Source organism: Heliangelus exortis, chromosome 28 (assembly GCF_036169615.1).
Source record: "Heliangelus exortis chromosome 28, bHelExo1.hap1, whole genome shotgun sequence".
NCBI classification, from domain to species: domain Eukaryota; kingdom Metazoa; phylum Chordata; class Aves; order Apodiformes; family Trochilidae; genus Heliangelus; species Heliangelus exortis.
Window position 1 is genome coordinate 4,724,091 of NC_092449.1, and position 21,878 is coordinate 4,745,968.

Sequence of the window (21,878 nt, forward strand, 5' to 3'; positions counted from 1 at the left end):
CCCAGCAGCACCTGGATCAGAGCAGCCACAAAAGCCCCCGGGCAGCCGTCGGGCACCACTCCCCCAGCCCAGCGCTGCCCAGGCAGGTCTGCAGGAGGGAAAAACACCTCCCAGTGCCGGGGGAGTTTCCAGGGCTTGGCAGAGCCCGTCCTGCCCGGGCAGAGGCCAAGCCCTGGCCACGGCACTGGGGCAGAGGCAGCGAATGTTTCTCCCTCCCTGGGAAGGGCAGAGATGCCCCAGACCGAAGGAAACCCACCCCAACACTGCTGTGTACTCTGTGAAGCTGGGAGGTGAATAAAAAGAGTTGCTGAGTCCTAAGGCCACCCCAAAGCCCCCTCCCCACCAAGCCATGGCCGACAGGGAACCCCACAGCCTTGGCATGGAGCAGGGTAGAGCCTCATACATGCCCCACACTGTCATTCCCTTCAGTACTTTATTAAATAGTTTTCAAAAATACAGATGCAGAAAGACTTAGAACTACCCCATCCCCCCAGCTGGTTAAAAACTACAAACAGCCCAAATCCCAGCCCCTGCAGTGCCCCATGTCCCAGCCCTTCCCATCCCACTCCAGCACCACAGAAAGGGGTGGCAGGAGGGTCCCACCAGGGTGGCAGGGTTCTCCCTGCAGCCAAACCAGCTCCAACACCTCCAAAGCTGTACAAAGCCACACAGTGCTCACACTTCCCACCCCCCACACCACTCACAGCTCCACGGCCCCCAAACCATCCCCCAGGATGGGGCTGACGTGGAGCTGAATGTGCCCAAACGATGGGCAGGACCCCCAGACTTTGATGTCACTCCTTGCCCAGCCAGAGCCACCAGCTCCCTGGTTTCTGTGGATTTATGGATGCCCCAACACAACTTCTCTCTCCCCACCCACCCCCCACCCACGAAGTTTATAAAATAGGGTTTCTTTTTGTTGGCTTTTTTTTTGTTTGTTTGTTTTTTTGCTTTTTTCTACAAAGACAGTGGTGGGGTTTCCTTTGCACCAGCAGAAGAGTCTCCCTGCGAGGTAGAGAGTTAATTTCAGGGCTGACAGATCCTAGATTCAAACCAGTTTGTACTAGCTGAGGTAAAATTCAGTAGTTTATAGCAAGTTTTGCAATGCCAGAGGGCCATCAAGATTCCTCATTGCCGGAGTCATCCTCATCCCCATAACAGCTGTCTGCTTCCTCCTCCATCTCATCATCTTCATAATAATCATCGTAGAAGAGGTCAGAGCCCTCATCTGGGGCTGGAGTCTTGGTCTTCACACAGTACTCGGCCAGCGTGGTGGGGACCTTCACACCATCCCTCTCAGCATCCACCTTGGTGCCCAAAACCTGCTTCCTGGAGAGCAAAAAATGCCAGGGGTGAGGATGAAGCTTCACAGATCCTGATCTGTGATCCTGATCTCCTCAGCTCAGGAGCCAAAAGGGGCTGAGAGCAGAGCCAGGCACGTAACCCAGCCACAAAAACTCCACCCCTACCATCCCAACAGGACAAGACGTGCCCCCGAGGCCCCGTGCCCTGCAAGGAGGCAGCTCAGGCAGTGCTCTCCCTGCCGGGCTCCTCACACACCTGATGATATCCGTGTATTCCCGGTCCTTCCCTTTGCTCTCCTTCCACTTGCGGTACATCACCGAGGCGTCCACGTTGGCGGGAGAGAAGGTGTTGGGTTCGTTCAGCAGCGAGATGACGCTCAGGAGGATGGTCCTGGCCACGGGGAAACACCAGCAGCTCAGCTCCCAGCACCTCCACCTGATTTGGGGAGCGTGGGAAGCAGTCCCCGTCTCCCCACCAGCCCCCCAGCCCCCTCCCCACCAGCCCTTACCTCACGTTCTGTGTGGGGTTCCAGCGCTCAGAGGGCAGCTCCCCGCTCTGCGGGTCATCCACGGGTGGGTGGAGGATGGAGATGCAGACATCACCAGTCTGGAACCACAAGGGAAACAGGACCTGAGGATCTGCTGCCCTCGGCCTCCTCCAGCTCAGCCCCTGCAGTTTGGTTTAAGCCAGGCCAGGCAGTCCCAAAGGGTCCCTCACTCACCCCGTGCCCACCCTCAGCACGAGCCCCCCCGTCCCCGCTGGCCGAGCGTGGGAGCCTCAGAGCCTGGCTGGCCCGGGCCCAGCTCCAGGGCCTTAGAGCAGCTGCCATAAGCTCGTTAGCTGCAATTCCAGTGCCAGGCACCAGGCACCAAAGGCACAGAGCTCCCACTGCTCGTGACAAAGCCTGGCATCGCCACCCTGTGCCGGCACCACGGGAGGACGCGTCCCAGACCTACCTCGTAGATGTTGGGGTGCCACATTTTGGTCAAGAACCTAAAGGCAGGAGGGGAGTAGGGATAATCGATGGGAAACCGGAGACGAGCCTGCAGGGAACAATGAGGAGAAGTGAGTGTGGGTTTGTGAGAGGGAAGGGAAGGAAGGCACTGACCTCCTGACACCACCACAAAAAAGAAACCCGGGCCAAGTCCAGCTGTGCTCCACGGGAGGACAACGGCAGCACGGCCGGTGAGGAAGGTGACAGAGGAAGGTGACACACGGTGGCCAGGCTGCTTGGGGAGGCTGTTTACCCTTCAGAGCTCCCAGGGAAGGAAGCGCCAGGTACTCTGTGCTCTGATTTACACAACGAGCCTCTAAAAATAGCCCGGCACCTCTGAGAAAACAGACCGAGCCAGAACCGGCCGTGGCGCGGAGCTCAGGTGCTAAAAATAAAAGCAGATGAAGATCGCAGCGCAGCCCAGGGCCCTCCTGAAGGCACTGGGCACAGAAACCCAGGGCTCCGGGCAGCAGGGAGGACAGGGCTGCTGTCAGCCCCCGAGCCAGAGGTGGCACAGGGAGGCACAGACACGTCCCGGTGCTCCCGGGTGTCCCACGGGGACGGGGCAGATGCTGCTCAGCCTCTGGTGACTGCTGCAGCTCTCAGGTGTTTCCAGGCTCTGGAAGCAAACTTCCAGATGGAGACTCAGCCACTGGCTCCCAAAAAAAAAAAAAAAAAAAAAAAAAAAAAAAAAAAAAAAAGGCAACAGCCAGAAATAAACAAGTAAAATGGTGAAGACTCAGAGCACACAACTACTCCCTGAACATTTCTCGCTGCCTCAGTTTGCCTCAGGATTCAGCACTTGGATCCAAGAAGTGACAGTGCCAACCCCCCTGGCTCTGCCTGGCAGTGACCTGGGATTCCTCTTCACCCACGGAACGAGCCTGGGATGGGCCCTGCTCAGAAGGGCAACAGCAAACGAGGCTTCAGATGCTTCTGGAGTTACAGCCTGGACAAGAGGCAGAGCTGCCAAACCCCACTGTCAGCTCCCAGCCATTAAAAGCTCAGCAGGGACAAATCCATCCTCCTCCCAGCTGACCCCAGCTCCACCCAGAGCTCAAACTCCCCCACTCACTGACCCCCACCCAGCTCTGTCCCCAGTCGATCTTACACAGAGTCCCAGGAGCCCCAGCAGCAGCACTGGGGTCCATCCCTGCTCCCGATTCCCCCCCCGGGCTGGCCCTTGGCCCAACCTCCCGTGCTCTGCCAGGCTGGGGCTGGGGCCAGGGCTGGTTTTGTTGTGTGCCCGGGGCTGCTGGAGCCCAGGGAAGCACAGGCAGCAACACGCGGCTCTGCACTGGGCTCCAGCCAAGCAGCTGAACTCGGCAGAACAATCCCCTTTGTTGTAGGGATCAGGACAAAACCAGCCAGAGGCAAAGCGTCCCCAAAAGGGTGCTTGGGAAGAGCCCCATGAGCCCTGCACGAGCAGGACGGTGGTACCAGGAGCTGGAAAAGGACCTGACCCCTTCCCACTCCCCTCTCCTGCAGGAACTCAGATCTGCTGCTGAGCCTGGAAGCTCCCGGGACACAGAGCAGGAGCGTGAGGGAGCTGCTGAAAGGGTGAGAGTGCAAAGGGCCTGGAGCCAGGAGAGGCTACGGAAAAAAGGCTCCTTTCAGGGAAAACCTGACTCCAAAGCATCGAGCTCACCTGCCACAGCTCCTGGGGACAAACAACCCTCCCCATGGCAGCACAGCTGACCCTGGGGCTGACTCACCCCGGTGCATCCCCACCCCAGCAGCAACAGGATGAGCTGGTGGTGGAGGCGGGAGGAAGAGAAAAGAGGAAGAAAACAGCCAGGCAGGTTGCACAACACCTCTGGGAAGGACACATACCCATACCCACCCCCCGAGGGGGACTGGACCTGCCTGCTGCCCCCCGGACCCCCCCAGCAAACACACAGCACCCCCTCCCCATCACCTCCAGCTGCTGCCTGTGCCTGCCTGGAGCCTCCTTTGTCTCTTCCCTTTGGTTTGGTGGTGATGCCCCAACCCCCTGCAGGAGGGGGAACATCAGCCACCCCCAGCTCGCTCTCCTGCACCCCCACACCAGAAGGATGGGGCGGGGGAAGAAGGTGGAAAAGCCCTCGGAGGCAAAGCTTCTGTGGGGCACAAATATCCACCCCAAAAGATGAACCTCATCCAGTTTGGCAGCAGCCACCTGCTTGCAGGTTCCCTCCTCACAGCACCCCAGGACACCACAGCTCCTAAAGCCCCTGGGACCCCAAGACTCCCCTTAACCTGACCCTCAGAACACTCCCTCTCACCCCCCAGCTCCCTCCCAGGGTGTCCCCACTCTCCTGTGGTCTCTCCCTCTTCCAAAATCCATTCTCAGGCAGCTCCCCCCCCCCCGGCACCCCCTCGTCTCTTGTCTCCTACCCCACACCTCCACCCCGCAGTTTCTTCTCCAGAGCTCGGTCCCCCCGATACCGCACATCCCCCCTGCTGCCCCCAGCCCCTCACCTTGAAGTACCCGCCCTCGTAGTAGGTGTTCGGGGGGCCGAAGATGGCCACCTCCCAGTTGTAGAGGTCCCCTTCATCCACCAGGTTGACCCGGAACCCTTCCACGGGCTCCTCCTGCAGCCCTTTGAGTTCCAGCAGCAGCGCCTTCTGCGAGCTGGGTACCAGAGGCCGCGCCATGACGAAGAGCTGGGGTAGGCCGCGACCGAAGCCGGGGACTGGCGTAGGCGCAAGAGCCGCTGCGGGGCGCGGGGCGGCGGCTGCGGATTCTGCTGCGCGGCGGCCGCTGCGAGCGCAGCCGCGCGGGGCACGCCGGGAACTGTAGTCCGCACAGGCGGGGCGGGACCAACGCAGGCTCCTCCCCCTCGGACACAGCCGGCCAATAGGAGTTAGGGGGCGGGGCAAGCATCAGACTCCTCCTTCTGAGCCTTTCCACTAATCAGAGCGCAGTACTCGCGCGGGGGAGGTTCAGGCTCCTCCCCCATGACGCTCTCCGCCAATCAGAAGGCTCCGTGCGCGCAGGGGCGGAGCTTCTTCCCTCGGGCCGCACCGGAGCCGCGGTCACGGTACCGCCGGTACTTCCGGTAGTCCCACCGGTACCGCCCTCCGCACACCGACCAGGGGCTCCTCACGGACCGCCCGCTCCCCTCGGGCCTGCGCGCAGTCCCCGCTGCCCCGGCCGCGTTACCCGGGCTCCTCACGGCGCTGTCGCCTTCCCGGATGGCGGCCTCGGTGCTCGCCGCGCTGCCCGGGGTCAGCCCCGGCCTGAGTCAAGGGCCTGACGCTTCCCCGTGATTACCGCGTCAGCCCGGAGGAAGCGATCCGCCGGGCTGAGTCACACCGGGCACCTGCACACGGCCCGGGGTGATCTCACCTCCGCGGCGCGGATTTCGGGGGCGGTGGCTCCGGGCAGGGCTCAGGTGACACCTCCCCCGCCTCACCGCTTCCCTCCCGTCACGTCCCGTCCCGTCACCCGCACTTCGTTCGGCGACCTGCGGCGTCACCCGGCCCGGCTCCCGGCGCCTCCTGCCCGCAGGGCCCAAAACATCCGCTCGGCCAAACAAACCACATCCCGGCGCCTGACACCTCCTCCCGGGCTGCGGGAACCACCCGGGCTTTGCATTCCTCTCCCTTCGGGCAGGGACAGGCTGCCCACATCGGCCCCTGCAGACAGACAGACAGACTGACAGCCCCGGGATCCGAGTGCAGCTGAGGTAACTCCTGGTGCTACCCGGCAGTACGGAAATTGGCCACTAAAAAAATAATAAAAAGCTTTAATGTCTCACCGTAAACCAATAATTGCACGGTATAAATAATTAACACGGACAACTTCAAATAAATAACGCACGGTTCAACACACAAAAGCAAACCACGACCTCAGGGAGGGGCTCCACGTCCCAATACCCTGCAGCTGCACTTGGGGAGTCCTGATCTCCAGAGTTCAGACCATGTAAACACGAAGCAGGCAGGGACAGAGCCCTCACAGCCCCGCACTGCGAGGTTTGTGCCCCAGCTGCTGTTTCTCATCTGCTGTGCATACAGAACATTTCATTTCACATGAGCTCATCAGTCACCTGCAGCAGCAGGTTGGGAAGCATCGCCCCCCCACTTCCCAGGAAAGTGGAAAACAAATCCAAAAGCAGAAACAAATTTCCCAGCAGAAGCTGCAAGACAGGACACGGCTGAGCCAGGGCAGAACTACAGGATACCTGGAGGGCCACCCCAATTTACCTATTCTGGCTCATTTTTGATGACCAACGCTAGCCCTGCAAGTCCCCAGTTCATGCCTGGACAAGATTTACTGATGCTGTCTGGGCTGGAGGAGCTGGGGCTGGGAGAGGCTCAGCAGACAGGGACTGTCCAGCACTGCCCAGTGCTTGCTGCACTCGGAGCAAGGGAAGGAGCAAAGGAACCAGGAATCTCTTGCCAGGCAGACCCGGGCGCTCTGCCCAGCCCACAGCACTCGCTGTCCAGTTCAGAGCTGGGACCCAGAGCCCCCGCTGCCAGAAGAGCTCCACGCAGGGGTGGGAGCAGCCGTGGGCAGCCCCGCTCCCACCTCGGCGTCACTCAACGGGCTTCACTTTGGCAACGAACAACGCGGTGGCTTTCCTCAGGAACTCCTCCCGGCTCATGGCACTGCTCAGCTTCCTCTCCTGCAGCGCCCGGTCCATGGCCAGGGCCAGACCGTCCGGACCCAGCTTGGACCCGGCCTCCAGGTACCGGGCAGGCAGGGAGCCCTGGCCGGCGCCCAGCGCCTCCTCCAGCGCCCGCAGCACAGCCTGGCACAGCCGGACGTCGGCAGCGCCCGAGCCGCCCTCCAGCACCCCGAAGAGCGCGTCGGCCTTGGCTGCGAATTCCAGGAGGACGAAGCAGGTGAGGACGCCGTAGCGGAAGACGTCGAACGGGACGGCCTCGTGGTCGCGACACCGCACCCGCCGCAGCAGCGCCGACGCCGCCTCGGCCGGTGCCGCCCCGTGCTGGCAGATGCGCCGCAGCAGCTCGCTGTACAGCCGCCCGTCCACGCCCGCTGGCCGCCGCCGCCCGCCTGCACCCAGCACCTCGTAAGCTGCGCCGGCGTTGCTGTCGAAGGCCGTCCTGTCGCGACAGGGCACAGACACGACACAGCCTCACCCTCGCACCCCTCCGCCCGCCCCGGACTACAACTCCCGGCGCGCTCCGCGGCCACCGCACCCGGCGCGGAACGGCGGCTGCCGCGGGGCTCGCCGGGAGATGTAGTCCATCGCCTCCCGCCGCCACCCGCTCGCACCTGTGGGAGTGGTGAGCCAGGCGCACGTACCAGAGCGCTCGGGCCAGGCGCTGCGCGGGCCCCGGGAGCTCCGCGGAGGCCTCTCCCGCCGCAGCGGGGCCGCCCTGCACCAGGCGCTCAAAGTAGTCGGCCAGGAAGGAGACGGGTTCCTCGGGCCGCGCCTCCAGCACCTTCAGCAGCGCCTCCCGCACCATGGCGGTGACGCCGGCCCGCAGCAGGAACTCCGCCTCGCTCCCCGCCGCCCGGACCGGCTCCACCAGCCCGCTGCCCGTCGCCGAGACCGGGATCGGGACCGGGGCGGCGGCCGCCCGCCGCTTCTCGTACGCCGCCATCTTGGCTGCGGGCGATAGGGGCCGGTTCCGGCCATCTTGAACCGGCGGCGTTTCGCCCGAACGGGAAGTGCCCGCGCCGCCATCTTGCACCCTGGCAGCCAATGGGTGGGCGGGAAGCCAGGCGAGCGCGCTGCCATTGGGCGAGCCCGCGCATCTCCATCTTGAGTGTGGGCAGCGGCCCCGCCCCGGCTGCCATGGTAACGGCGGGCACCGGCCCCGCCTGGGCACCGCGCAGCGCGGCCCTCGCTCCGGTCCCGGTCCCGGTCCCGGAGGGGACAGCAGGGCCGCCCCAGCCCCCTCCAAAGCACACTGCTCAGGGTTCAGCCAGAAACAACACTTTATTGAAGAGCCCCGACTCGCACGCCGAGGCCCCGCTCTCCTCCGCCCACTCCCGGGGTGCACATCTCAGTGGGGATGGGGAGGAGCTGCTCACGACCCCTCTGTCGTGACGAGACCGCCCATCCACGTGCGTGTGCCCGGAGCTCCCCACGGCCCCATTGGGTGCTCCTCAGCCCCGCGGGTGGGTGACACCCGTGGCAGAAAGGACAGGGACGGGTCTGGAGGGCTGGGACACTGCTAGGACAGCTCGTACCGAAACCGGAACCGTTTGCACAGGCGATGGGAGATGGCGCCGGTCACCATCAGGCCCACGAGTGAGAGTGTTGTCCCCACAGCGATGGCAGGAGCTGCGCTGGAGGGATCTGCAAGGACACAGGGAAGGAGCTGTAGTTACAGGCAAGCTCAGACACCCAGGGGTGAGGGAGAGACCCCCCAGGACCCCCAGAGGCCATCACAGAACCCCCTGCACCCCAAGCCCAACATGGGGGTACAGGAGAGGGGCTGCAGACCCCCACTCACCATCCGAGACTGTCACCTGCAGACTGACCGCCTGGGAGCGGTGGCCCTGCAGGACACACTGGTAGTGACCCTGGTGCCAGGGCTGGGCCCGGTCCAGCTGCAGCGTGGAGCTGCTCCCTGCCACCTCCTCCCGGTACTGCGAGAGAGCCACGGGGGTCCGCAGCCAGCCCACCCCCACGCTGCTGTTCCCGGTGCACCACGCGTGGCACTCGATGCTCAGAGCCCTGCCCCGTGTCCCCGTGGGGGGCAGTGAGCGGATCTGCAGGCTGCAGGTGGGCACGGTCCCTGCTGGGGGCCCCGTCCCCTTCTCGGCTAGGAATGATTCCCAGGTGTGGCTGTCCCCAGCTGTCCCCTGCACCCTGGCTGTGGGACCTGTGGAGCCAGGGAGCGTGGTGGTGCCTGGCTGTGAAATAAGGTCCCAGAGGGTTGGGTGTGCTGTGGAGGGGCCCTTGGGGGAGGCAGCTTGCTTCAGGGGGGTCTCGGTGCCTGGGTCTGGCAGGGTGGGGGTCAGAGCTGCGGTGGGACTGTCTGTGGGGACCCGTGGCTCTGGGGACACCGCTGTGCTGAGGGTCCCTGTCAAAGGTCTCGCTGTCCAGGTGGCTGCGGCCCCCGGCTGCTCCATCATAGCTGTGGACACAGGGTGGCCAGGTCAGGGTGGTCTCAGCACAGCTTGGAGCTCGTTATCCCCATGGTAGGACCATCCCCTCGCCCCTTTCCCCATCCTCCAGCCACGAGCAGCCATCCTTGGCAGGGAGAGGCAGTGGGTGGGGGCATGGCAGTGGGGACAGGGACAGGCAGTGGGGACTGGGACAGGCAGTGGGGACTGGGATGAGCATGGGGAATTTTCCAGACGTGGGGACAGCTCCCGTGCCAGCGAAGCTGCTCCAAGCAGTGCAGAGCCATGGGGTCAGCTCTGGAGGACGGGGTCCCCCAGCACTCACCCCCAACACTCACGGCCACAGATGCCACCCGGGTGAAGGTCTCCTTCCTGGTGCTCAGGGTCATCTCGCACCTGAACTCCATCCCGTCCCTCACCTCCTCCCCGGCCACCAGCAGCGTGGACTCGATGTCAAACAGCTCCTCCTCGGTCTCCGTCACCTTGAAGTCTGCTGCCTCCTGGGGCTCCCCGTGTCCCCGCTGCCAGCTGAGCCGCAGCCCCCCCAGGGGATAGACCCCCCGGGCCCGGCAGTGCAGGCGGGTGGGCTGCCCCGGCACCGGGACACCGGGCTCTGCCTCCAGCTGCAGCCGGTCTGGGAGGGCTGGCAGAGGTACCACGGAGTCACCCAGGGAGTTTTGGTGCTGCAGCCCAGGAGGGAGGGATCCCCAGGCATCCAGCGGGGGGTGGGCCGGGGGGTGCTCACCGTAGAGCTGCAGGGTGACGCTGTGCTGGTAGCGCTGCCCCCGGCAGGTCCCCTGGCAGATCTTGGTGCCCGCGGTGGCAACCACGGCACTGTCGATGTGCAGGATGCTGTGGGTGAGGAAGGAGGTGACGTTCCCCAGGTTGGTGTCCAGACCCTTCCACTCCACCGTGCCCCCCTCGCAGCCCAGGGAGCAGTTCAGCTGCACCGAGCCCCCGAACCGCACCACGGGCTCCTGCGGGGTCACCACCAGCATGGGCTGCCCTGAGAGGGAGGAGGAAACGGGGAAGTTCAGGGATGGGGGCATCCCCAGGACCCCCTGCTTTACAAGGCAAGGGGGACACCAGTTCCTCTGTTGGTTGTGGCACAGAAACTCCATCCCTATCCCCCTGGGGCTGTGCTGTCCCGCGGTGAAGCAGAGAGAGGAGCAGGGCTGGGGAGCAGGAGGGAGAGGGGAGCAGGAGGGATTTTGGCCCTGGACACACTCACCCCTGCAGCTCTGCAGCAAGCCAAGGAGGAGGAGGAGGAGGAGGAGAGGAGCCAGTGCCATTGCCTGTGGAGCCCGCAGCAGCACCTTGGGATGGTTTTTCTTTCTTTCTTCCCTCTCTCCCGGAGCAGACACTGCTGGCTGGGACTGTCTCCTTCTGGCCCAAGCCCTGTCCCAAACCCTTCTTAAGCCCTGAAGGAACCGCCCCCACCAGCACCAGCCCTGGGGCCCCCGACACTTTCCAGCCCAAGGGGTATTTCCAAAGGGACGTTTTTGGGTTTTTTCCAAGGTCAGGTCTTGCACAACACCCAGCTCCACAGCCAGGGGCCATGCCAACAGTCCAAAACATGGGAGAACCCTTGGCCTGAAGGCTCCCCATCCCATGTGCTGGGCAGCCCTGCACCCCAAGACATGGTTGAGGTCCCATTCCTTCCCCAGTTCTCACTGGGCTCCAGTTTCCCCTGGCTGGGGACATCTGTCTGTGGGAAGAGCTTCTCTCAGTCCCCCTACCCCAAAAGCGAGGCCAGGACGTGTGCTCAGCATCCCCTGGGTGTCTTCCAGGAGGAAGGAGGATGGAGAAAGTGTTACCACATGGAAAATATTGATTACCCACATCATCTACCCCCAAGGCTCTGGCACAGCCTCAGCACCCATTCCCTGTCTCACAGCAGCTCTGGCTTTGCTCCCTCTGCTCCATCCCATCCCATCCCACCCCATCCCATCCCATCCCATCCCATCCCATCCCATCCCACCCGGCTGCAGCTGGGGCTTCTCAGCCCAAGTTGTCAGCCCTGCCCCTACCCTGGCAGAAGGTGGGAAGCTGAGACAGACAGGGCCTGTCCCTTTCCCATCTGGGAATTCCCTGGAGAGACAGCTCCGGGCACTGGGCGTATCCCACATCCTTTCAGTCCTCAGGGTCAGGCAATTAATCCTGATGGTCCAGAGGAGCCCCAGTAAGGGAAGTCTTCTGTAAACAGCCCCCATGAAATCTGCACGTTCAGCTGAAACCGAGTGATTAATGGCTCCTGGGTTTTTGTTCCTTCCATCCTGTGTTAACAGAGCCGCTTCCTGGAGTTCCCAGCAGCCCCCAGAGCCCCCAGTCCAGCCCTGGGGAGCTCCCCACTCCTGCCAGGCTCTTCCCAGCAGAGATCTCAGGATGTCTGAGGACACACAGAGGGTGCTGGGGCTTTGCTCTGTGCATGAGGCTCCCACCCCAGCAGACAAAGAGCCCTGGGAGGGCACAACCACCACCCCTGGCAGGGCAAACCCCGAGGGATCAGTTACCCCATGAGGGGAAGGATTGCTTCAAAATGTCACCGAGTAAGGGTTTAAAGAAGGGAGACAAGCTGAGGGCTGTTTCTGAAATTAAAATAAAAAAAAAAACCAACCCTAAACCCGAGCTCAAGTCCAGAGGAAATAAAGACAAAGGCAACTTACTGTAGAATAATTGGCTCTTGGTTCCGGCTCATGGTTCCAGCTCATTGCAGGATATCAGCCACCAAACACCAGATCCCATCCAAGAACTGACTGGGATGTGTTTATACAGCTTGTCACTATATTGTTCACTTTGTCCCACCATCAAACACCGTAAGAAGTGTTTAAATGAGCAAGATAAGATCTATATTAAGCCTGGCTGGAAACAAAGAGAATCAAGTCTGGGATGATAAAAGCAGCCCCAGGGCACTGGTGTGGGGGGCAGATGGAGCTGGGAACAGTGGGGAAAAGAGGACAGAGAACTCCAAGACGAGAGGAAAGCAGCAGTTTAATAAATAGTCCATCAGAGGGAGAGATTAGCCAGTTCTAAACACAACCTGAACTGAAATAAACACATTTCATCTTTAGCTTAAAAAAAAAAAAGAATCAGAAACACAGGTGACAGTAACCACTGCCACTCCTCAGGGAGCGTGGGCTCCCCACGTGCTGTCACCACAACCAAAGATCTCAGCAGCCAGGCAAGTGCAGAGAAAAGAATAAAAACCAGTCGAGTAAAAAGTGACTATTTTGCAAAAGAGATGCAGCGGTGTAACGCGGGTTCGTAGGTGTGAGGAGCTCAGTGTAACCTGACCCCAAGTGCTGCCGCTGAGTGCAGGGGGGCAGCCAGGACAACTTCAGCCTCACCTTGGGGCATTCTGTGACCTGAAGTGGAAATCACTGCAGACACGTTCTGGGGATGCTGATGTTAAACAGCCAGGCTCAGGCACTGCACGCTAGATGAAGGGGATTTTAAGAAAAAGCTTTTAGAAAAGTCGCGTTTTCATATAAAGTAACAAAAATTGGCAAAACTAGCTGCTCGCTCTGTACAGATTTTCCAGTCTCCACACAGGATGCTGCCGAATCACCAGCCCCTCAGAATGAGACACTCTTCATTCAGGTCTGGTAATTTCAGCTGTCACCGTTTGGCCCAAGTCCCCCCCCCTCACTTGAAGGCAGAATGGTGGGAGGGTCACATCCCTAGGCTGACAGGGAGAGGGGGTTACCTGGGGCTGAGTCCCCCAAACCAGGTGAAAGGAACTTCCAAGACTGTGGAAAGGAATCCCTGCCTGCTCCTGGCACCAGAACCAGCAGCAGCTCCAAGGCAGGTGAGCACTGTGCCCCATGAGTGGGACCCAGTTTCTGGTGACAGTGCTGGCATCTGACCTGTGGAATGTTTTGGTCTCTTCTCCAGCCCTAAGCTGACCAAAACATTCCAGTTCTCAGGAGCTGGGGGGTGCTGGCACGGCTGGAACCTTGGGTATCACGTTGTGAGAGAGAGGGACCCAGGAGGGGCACCTGCCAGGAGGGTTCTGCTGTCTGAAGGGGAGATGCTGCAGGCAGCAGCAGGGGTGAGAGGGAACAGGACTAGAGACACATGGGTTCCAGTAAACTATTCAGTAAAGGAAAGGGCTTTTAAAAATATATCTCTATATACTTCATCTCATATAAATTACACTCGTCTTCTTTGTACCATTCCACTGCATTCTGCCTGTGAAACTCCCAGTGCCTCAGTGTGAGCAAGATGATGATACCAGGTTTTGTTTCAACTCATCTGGGTGTGAGGGACAAAACTACTTCAGGTCATTTTAGTACAGCCTAAGTAAGTAAGTTTCCAGATGTACTTGGTAAAGCTCTGACCTAAAAAAGGCATTTTTGTGAGCAATACAGAGCTGGGATTGCTGCTGGGAAGCTGAAGGGACTGGATTTCCTTTGTGAAAGCAGCACAGGCCATCCCAGTATCACTGGGGAATCTGGAGCATCACCACAAGCAGCTCAGGAAAAGCAGAGTCACTGGAGGTCACTGAGATTCTGCTCCTGTTCTTAGCCCTGCCATTAGCTCCACAGCAGCAAAGCCTCTGTGCTGAGGAGGACAAAAAACTGGCAGCTCAGTCAGAGCCTGAACACACCCTGGAGCCCTCATCCCCTCACCCAGAGCTCACTGCAGGGAGGGCAGTGCTGGTGGGGCTCAGGGACCCTGCAGGGTCACAGCATCAGCCACGACACAAGACACTGGCAGAGCTCCCCAGTTTCCTGTCCCAAACCTACGGACAGGATCCCAGACAAGGAATGACAGCTTTGCTCATACCTGCCCTGAGACAGGACGAGTTTTGGCCACTGAAACCCCAGTTTTTCTTAACAATTTCTTAAGTGTTCCCAGTGTGACCCTTACTACCCCAGTGACTCCCCAGTGCCATCCCTCCTGCCCTCACTCAAACAAGAACAATTCTTTCCTGCCCTCTGCTGCATCTCTTTCTATAAACAACAGCCATTCCCTAACATTTGTCAGATTTCCTTCCACAACACTCAAACTCAAGCAGCTGCTGCTCTTCCCAAACAGAGCTGAACCCTGCAGCAGAGGTTGCAATTCCATTTTTCAACCTGTAAGTGCAAAGCAATTGCAAGCATCACCACCAAGATCTTTTGGACTGAGGAAAAAGAAGCTCCAGTCATTATCTGGTTTTAATATCACATGGCAACTGCCTGGGGAAAAAAAATCAACACGTTTTATAAAAGTACTCCTGATAAACAGCTATTTCTTGGACCTTTCTTGCAGGAAATGCACTTTATAAAGTGCTCAGCAGAGTTTAGTTGTTTCTCCAGTATCTCAAGAACTACTTTCTGAGCAATCCTTACAGCTCCAGAAAAAGATTTCTGAAAAATCCTTCTACTCATTACCTATGAAGGTAGAAACTTCACTCCTTCATTTTCCTTGTCTTTACCAAAACATTAAGTCAGTAGATTATATTTTTTGGTCTAAGTTTCATTTGGGCCAGAATGGGCAGATTCATCAGACCTTCAAAAGGAGCAGAACCTGCTCCTACAGGACACACCTGGTGCCTTGTCCCAGCACTGGATGCACACACAGTGTGGGACAGGCCAGTCCCAGGCTGACCAGAACCGGTACCAACTGCCACGAGGAATGGGGGCACGGGTGGGTTCCTGCCTTGATTCTGGCTGGCAGCTCAGCTCAGTCAGCTCACAGCAGAACAGACAAAGCCAACTCCTGAATTTGCCACGGGCAAGTTGAGCCTTTGGCAGGTGGCACCACAATGTTCAGGTGCACCAGGGCAGGTTTGCTCCACAGAACCACCCCTGGAGCACTTGAGTGTCTCCCCTCTCCCTCAGCACCCCGTGATACAATCCTGGGTTTGCACCAGCTGGGTCTGTTTGGCTCGAAGGGAAACCTCCTTCATCCTGATCAGCTGTGGTACAGTCTGTCACCTCTTCTCTCCTCTCCCCCCACCCTCTGTCCCCAAACTCTGGCTGGCTCAGTCCATCCTTGCTCTGGAGCTGCCCCCCAGCCTCACACACTGCTGTCCTCGAGCAGGGGCTCCTTGCTGTCCCCCCCTGTGGCCTGTGGGCTGTGGGGGTGGCTCTGGGCTCCGTTACCATGCTTCTTGTGGCTGCCTGACCTCAGTGCAAGGTTGTGTTCTGGGATGAACAAGGCCACCAGGAGTGAGAGCAGGACAGAGCAAGCCCCGAAGAGGAAGGGAGGCCCCGGGATGATGCTGCTCTGTAAGGAGAAACAGAGGAATGATTAACACCTGAGTCCAAGGGCAGAAGCAGCCCAGTGAATGGATGGAGTGACAAAACTCAACAGTTACCTCGTCTGTAGGGTTGGCCATGTTGGGTTTGGAGGCCTTACCCAGAGTTTCCACCTCAGCCATTTCATTCAGCTCCACGTGGAAGAGATAGAAGACAAAGCCATAGAGTGCTGGCCCCAGGCCATTGCACAGCCCCCGGATCCCAGTGATCATCCCCTGCACCACACCTGGGGACAGAGCCAGGAGGGCAGAGAGCTCTGAGAAATGAGGTTTGTTCAGGGCTGGAGCAAACATTCAGCTCTGGAGTGATGTGTGCTTTGCAGAGCTGCCAGGCCATGGGCTCAGTGTCACGTTTTACCAAAATGAGGAATGCAGCTGGCACAGAGGTCCCTGCCCACCCCTCTACCACCACCAGTGCTGGGAATTCAAGCATGGATCAATCAGCTCAGGCAGCCAAGCAACTCACCCTGCTGGTCAGGGTCAGCATTCCTTGACACCATGGCACTGATAGCTGGGAAGGTGATGCTGGACATGGCAGCCACTGCTCCTGCTGCCCACATCATCCTTGGGGAAAAGGAGCAGCAGTCAGGAGGGGGATGCTGAGGGCCAGCCAGAGGCCAGCAGGGACACGGGGGGCAGAAACCTGCTGGTGACACAGGACAAACGTGGGCAAACTCTTACCAAGGCTGTGATCCAAAGCCATACCAGGCAAGCTGCAGGATCTGGAAGCCCAGTCCCAGCAGGATGGTGTTTTTGTTTCCTATTGAGCGCATGAGAATTCCCAACACTACTGTCTGGAAAGAAGAACAAACAGCAACATGAAAAAAAGTCAGAAAGCAAGACTGCAGGTAGCTGTGTGTGGGTGCAACTGACACTTTCCCAGCCCTGGTTATCAGGAATTTTGGACATTCTCATAACCACACTGCTGGGGAAATTGCTTCTCACCTGAGCCAGTATAGAGAGAATTCCAACTACACCAATAAAGGCTGCCACAGTCTCTGAGGAAAAACCAATGACCTGTGAAAACACCAGAGGGAATTTTAAGGCAAGAGATTTGTACCATGGGAGAAAAGCCACTCCATCACCATCAAGAATATTTACTGATGCTGCTTATCAGCTGCTTAAACATTAATTAACCGTGCCTTCCACTGTCTGGAATAAAATGGAAGATTTCCCTCTGGCTGAAGAACCAGCTCTAAATCACTGGGCTCACCAGAGCAGCCCGAGAGCAGCACAGGCAGGGCCAGCAGCAAGGAGCCAAGCAAGCACCCTGGCAATGCCTGCAGAGGGTCTCCAGGCTGCCACAGTTTTTAGGGAAGCTGGAACATTTTTTCCCACAGGTTCAACTTCACTGAGCTATTGTCTGAGATTTGCTTCCCCAGGAGATGCAAGAGGGATCCTGTTTGTGTGCTGGGGCTTCCCACAGGACTGACCTGCCGTAGGTACAGGAAGAAGCTGGAATACTGCCCTGCCTCAGGAAGGTAGGAGAGAAAGACAGTGATACAGATGAGCAGCACTGTAGAATCCTGACCCACTTTCCGCAAGGACTGTAGGGAAAAGGGGTGGGGCATGGAAAAAATAATTAAAAAAACAAACAAAAAAAAAAGTTAATATCATTAAATATCCTGCAGGTACAGAAAGAGCAAAACCAAGTGCTTAAATCACCATCTTATATCTAAGAAGCAAATGCTTGAATGAAACCAGGTTAGATTTCAGAACACTTCAGCTCTGGTGGAACCAACAGAAGGAAGGAAATCAGAAACGTTCCCAGCACATGGGAAAAGAGCAGCAAGATTACTCACAGCAAATGGGTCAGCTTGTTCCCAAGAGATTGGAGCTCCCCAAGAGACTGGGCGCATCTCTTCTGGCAGAGACTCTGGCACAGCCAGCAGGATGAAGCCAATGTCCAGCAAAGCCACCCCTGATGCCAACACAACCACCAAGGTGTCACCGTAGGCTTGGGACAGGTACGCGCCGATGGCCGGGCTGGTGACCAGGCTGGCAGCAAAGGTGGCAGACACCTAAAACCAGCAAACATTAGCACCACCTCCACTCTCTTAAGCACATTTTCTCCTCCAGAGGATGATCAGGAGGACCCCAGGCTCCTTGGACACAGACCAGGCTGTTCCAAGGAACCAGACGGAGGGTGCTGAGACCGCAGAGAAACGAGGCCTCTCCCCCCCCCGAGTGGTGAATCAGAAGCACAAACAGACTGTATCACTAGTGACACACTGGTCACCTCTCACTGTCCCTGCCCCCAGGGTTGCTGATAGCCCTCCTGGCATCACCATCCACCCTGCAAGGTCCCACTCCTCACCAAGCCATACGCTGTGCTGCGCTCGTGCTCCTGCGTGATGTCGGCGACGTAGGCAAAAATGACAGAGAAGGTAACAGCAAAGACTCCAGACATGGAAATGACTGCAAAATACCACCTGGAACAAGCATTGCCAAGAGCAGAGTTAGAGAGCAACCACACTGCAGAATCAGAACCTCTCCCACATCCTCCCCTAAGTGCTCAGGAACACTGAGCTTCCCTCCGAGTTTCATCTGAGTTTCGCTGCTTCTCCCCACACAGAGGGAGGGGACACGACATGCCCCAGCACCAGTGACAGGAGAGGGGCACCAGGAAAGACAGATTTCCCCCCTGACACTGGACCCTTGGTAGAACTGGTCAAGTCAATCAGTTCCTAGGCTGAGCTCCCTTCTCCCACCCATCCCTTGGTGCTCCTCCCAGAGCCCCCCGGTCACCACACGGGTGGACTCACCACGGGCTGATCTTCATAAGGGGAATGGGTGCACAGGTGAAGAAAACAGTGAGGAGGAGGAAGGATTTCCTGCCCCAGACATCAGAGAGAGCACCAATCAGTGGGGCACTTAGAAAAGAAAGCAGACCCTGAGACAGAGACAGGATGACAGAGAGATCCCTGAGTCAAATTCCAACTGTTGACAGCAAGAGCTTCTGAGATCATCTAAAGGTGCAAACACAAGTTGATAACCCATTCCTGTTTCCTACATGCAGACAACATTCCCAAAACAGAACAGTTTGTTGAACTGCTCACATCCTTTTAGAGAGGAAAAAAAAAAAATCCTTAACCCTTGAGGTGCTGCTGAAGACTCCAACCCCATCCTGCTCTGCTGGGTCCCCTGGGCCCTCCCTGCATCTGCAGCTCCAGCACCCCGACACCTGCAGCAGTTCTGCCTCTTACAGGTGGAGACAGGACAGCCCTGAGGAGATGCCAAGGCCACTGAGCACCAACAGATTCTGTACCTTGACTCCATGGATCAGGCCATTCATCAAGAATGTGTGCTGAGGAAAAGTCTGGTGTAACACCTAGGGGAAAAAAAACAACAAAAAAAAACAGATAGAAAAGTTTGCAAAATTCCCATTAATTTTTGCCAGCACCTGACAAGTGGATGCCTGCAAGAACACACAGGAACCTGTTCAAGAACTCAACAGGGAACCTGTTCATGCTCCCCCAGGAGCTGGCAGCATTCCCAGGGACTCACCGTGAGCATTGGTGTGGTCAGCAGCCCCCAGGCAAAGAACTCCAGGAAAATCACCACCACAGCATGGTACACACTGGGCTCCCCAATTCCCTGTCTCTGCAGAACAGAGCTCTGTCAGTAAAGAACACACAGACCCACCCCACAGGGCAGCCCGGGAGGGTGTCTGGGGGCTGAAACACTGACTCCACCTGTGGGTGTTCCCAGGGTGACCCCGTGAGGCCACAGCCCCCTCCAGGATCAGGAGGATCTACCTCAAGGCTGACTGTTTTCAGGCTTTTTATCCATTCAACAATTTTTTATCCATTCAACACTTCTTTTCTACTTGACTGAACTGCTCATCCTCTCAACCCCTGCCTCAAGGGCCTGGGAATGGGACACCTCAGTTCCCTGCAGGCTGTGACAGCAGTGTGTGCAAGGCCCAGTGAAGAGTCTGGGATTTTAGGAAGGCAAATTCACTCCTCATCACCAGCTCCATCCCCCCAGCATGACGGGAGAGGCACAGTTAAAAACCCCACACCCCAAGGCCCTGCTCATCTTCCTTTCCTAAAGATTTTCCATGGCACTCCCCGTGCAGCATTTTTTCTGTCACTTCTCTGAGTGTCAGCTCCCCCCTGCTCACCCAGGGGGTTTTCTCCTCCTGTGCAGGACACCTGCAAAGTCTCCAACTCACAAGGAAACACAGTGCAAGGAACAGGAGGAAAGCAGAGGAATTCCATCTGAGTTACCTTGGGGTACTCACAGTCACACAACCTCGTGACCCTGAGCTCACCCAGAAGCACAGCACAGCCCTGACACATTCATAAAACCATCTGAAATGGCTGGAATTCCAGCAATTTAGGGCAGCTTCCAGTGGCTTGAAGACTATCCAAAAGTTTAAGCAACTTCCATTGGATGCACAAAACCCACATCCAAAGGGATCTCGGGTTTGGCACAGGACACCCCCAATCCACAGGCATTTCTCCTAGGGCAGGAGGTGATTTCCTCCCAGCTGACGAACATTCCCACACAGAGCAGTTAATGAGCCACTCCAGAGATGTTTTCTGTGGGTCTCCTGCCTCCAGCACTCACTGCTGAAATTCCCAGGGACAGGAATCCACAGACGTGCTGTGTGAAGAGCAACCTTGTACCAGTCACACCTTCCCGGGTTTTGGTGGTTTCTGGTAACACAGCTGGAAATTACTGGAAGCAGGAGAGAAGGCAGCAGGAGATGTTATTCTGCTGAAATGTGGTTTGTGCTCAGAGCCTGTGCAAACTGATAGAATACTTCTGCTTAATAAAAAAAAACAAAACAAAAGCACCATCACGAGAGGCCCCGGCCCCAGGGCCACCACTAAACCCTCAGCACCACATCTACCAATCCTCAGACTGTGCCCCCCCTCCTGGCAAACAAATTTCTCCCAATACCCAACCTAAACCTTCCCTGGCCCAACCTGAGGCTGCTCCCTCTTGTCCCGCCACTCGTTACCCAAGGGACCGACCCCATCTCCCCTCTTCACATCTCCTCCTGCGGCCCCATCAACCCCCTCATTACCCCCAACACCCCAATTAATTCCGGATCGCTCCCGCCCAGCCCCGACCCCTCACACCCTCACGCTCCTGGGGGCCTGAGAGGAAGTCAGGGAGGGGGGGGAAGCCCAGACCGCGGCCCCCGAGACCCCCCCGGAGCCTCCCGGTCCCCGCGCTTACGCCGGCCCCGTCGCGGATGACGATCTTCTTGGCCAGCAGGACGCTGCGGTTGAGCCGCTTCTTCTTCTTCTTCTCGCCGGTCATGGCGCCTCCGGGCCGCTGCCGCTGACCGGCCTCCGCGGTTGCCCCATCCTCCCTGAGCCCGGTGGGCCGAGGCCGAGCCCGGGCCCGGACCCGCACCGGGCCCGAGGGCGGCGGCCCGGCTAGCGGCGGAGGGCGGCCCGCCCGCAGGCCTCGCCCCGCCCCCGTTGCCATGGCGACGTCGCTCCCTCGCACCCCATTGGCTGCTCCGCCCCCTTCTTCCCGCCCGAGCCGGCCTCTGATTGGCTGGGACGCGCGGGGCGACGCCGCCGCCGGGATTTTTCCGCCAGGCTGAGCGGGAGGCGCAAGGCACGACGGGACACGGCGGGCGGGGCCGCTCCCGCCGCGGCGGAGCGCGGGGCATGCCGGGACCCCCGGGACCCTCCCAGTGCCTCCCAGTGCCTCCCACGGCTCCCACACACACACCCGGGGAGGGGCTGAGCGGTTGCTGTCCGGTCCCTCCCATCCCAGCACCGGCGGCTTGGCCGGGGGTCGTTACCACCGAGCGTTTTCCGAACTGGGCCCGGAATAGCGGGGTTGGGGGGGTGGGGGGGCCAGCACCGTGTGGGTGTGCGGGGGGTCGTGCGTGATCCCTGCTAATTAACGCGTCACGGGCTGTGTGCACGTGCCGCTCATTCCCCCTTAATTAGACACAGATTACAGAGATTATGCAAATCAGGAGGCGGGACCGGTCCCCTGCCTCCCCCCGGCGGCGGCACCGGCACCGGCAGCATCGCCCCCGGGGCCGCATCCATCTTTCCTTTAGGGATTAATGGGGCAGCCCTGGGCGTGAGGCTGAGCCGAGCCCCGAGCCCGGGACCTGCGGGAAAGCAGAGGGAAATAACCCCGTGGAGAGCGGTTCCGCTGCCGGTGGATGCGGGGGCTGCTGCTCCGCTCCCGGCTCCTCTCGTAGGGAAAGCCCCGGGCACCCCAAGACCCCGGGAGCTCTGCACGGAACGGGCTCAAAGAGCTGTGAGCTCCACGGGGACCTCGGCACCATCCTTCGGGATGAGCCCCGGCTCTGAGGA

General features: G+C 58.9%; 4 protein-coding genes across 14 annotated transcripts; all 4 read right to left on the bottom strand.

Annotated features, from left to right (window-relative positions):
* Window positions 1-1,068: 1,068 nt before the first annotated feature.
* On the bottom strand, window positions 1,069-5,099 carry CDC34 (cell division cycle 34, ubiquitin conjugating enzyme). Its single transcript, XM_071727638.1, has 5 exons — window positions 4,760-5,099; window positions 2,262-2,348; window positions 1,814-1,911; window positions 1,561-1,695; window positions 1,069-1,329 (listed from the first exon to the last, which is right to left on the bottom strand). The coding sequence occupies exons 1-5, from the start codon at window positions 4,934-4,936 to the stop codon at window positions 1,119-1,121; spliced, it is 708 nt and encodes a 235-aa protein (XP_071583739.1). The 5' UTR covers window positions 4,937-5,099; the 3' UTR covers window positions 1,069-1,118.
* Window positions 5,100-6,021: 922 nt separating this feature from the next.
* TPGS1 (tubulin polyglutamylase complex subunit 1) lies at window positions 6,022-7,928 on the bottom strand. Its single transcript, XM_071727637.1, has 2 exons — window positions 7,524-7,928; window positions 6,022-7,351 (listed from the first exon to the last, which is right to left on the bottom strand). Exons 1-2 carry the CDS (start codon window positions 7,853-7,855, stop codon window positions 6,820-6,822), a joined length of 864 nt encoding a protein of 287 aa, XP_071583738.1. The 5' UTR covers window positions 7,856-7,928; the 3' UTR covers window positions 6,022-6,819.
* Window positions 7,929-8,174: 246 nt separating this feature from the next.
* MADCAM1 (mucosal vascular addressin cell adhesion molecule 1) lies at window positions 8,175-12,147 on the bottom strand. 8 transcript variants are annotated; one of them, XM_071728178.1, is made up of 7 exons: window positions 11,996-12,147; window positions 11,360-11,559; window positions 10,561-10,624; window positions 10,075-10,335; window positions 9,655-9,972; window positions 8,714-9,340; window positions 8,175-8,556 (listed from the first exon to the last, which is right to left on the bottom strand). In XM_071728178.1, the coding sequence occupies exons 2-7, from the start codon at window positions 11,540-11,542 to the stop codon at window positions 8,432-8,434; spliced, it is 1,578 nt and encodes a 525-aa protein (XP_071584279.1). In that variant the 5' UTR covers window positions 11,543-11,559; window positions 11,996-12,147; the 3' UTR covers window positions 8,175-8,431. The 8 variants fall into 8 exon arrangements, with proteins under 8 accessions (XP_071584279.1, XP_071584276.1, XP_071584278.1 ...); XM_071728175.1 differs by having other exon boundaries at window positions 10,561-11,112; XM_071728177.1 differs by having other exon boundaries at window positions 11,360-11,917.
* Window positions 12,148-12,303: 156 nt separating this feature from the next.
* Window positions 12,304-21,019, bottom strand: LOC139788310 (hippocampus abundant transcript 1 protein-like). Of its 4 annotated transcripts, none has more exons than XM_071728183.1 (12): window positions 20,770-21,019; window positions 19,084-19,179; window positions 18,845-18,907; window positions 18,342-18,469; window positions 17,894-18,008; window positions 17,379-17,597; window positions 17,010-17,123; window positions 16,522-16,593; window positions 16,258-16,370; window positions 16,043-16,140; window positions 15,637-15,803; window positions 12,304-15,545 (listed from the first exon to the last, which is right to left on the bottom strand). In XM_071728183.1, exons 1-12 carry the CDS (start codon window positions 20,851-20,853, stop codon window positions 15,336-15,338), a joined length of 1,479 nt encoding a protein of 492 aa, XP_071584284.1. In that variant the 5' UTR covers window positions 20,854-21,019; the 3' UTR covers window positions 12,304-15,335. The 4 variants fall into 4 exon arrangements, with proteins under 4 accessions (XP_071584284.1, XP_071584287.1, XP_071584286.1 ...); XM_071728186.1 differs by having other exon boundaries at window positions 18,342-18,449; window positions 20,770-21,017; XM_071728185.1 differs by having other exon boundaries at window positions 20,615-21,017.
* Between the last annotated feature and the right edge of the window lie 859 nt (window positions 21,020-21,878).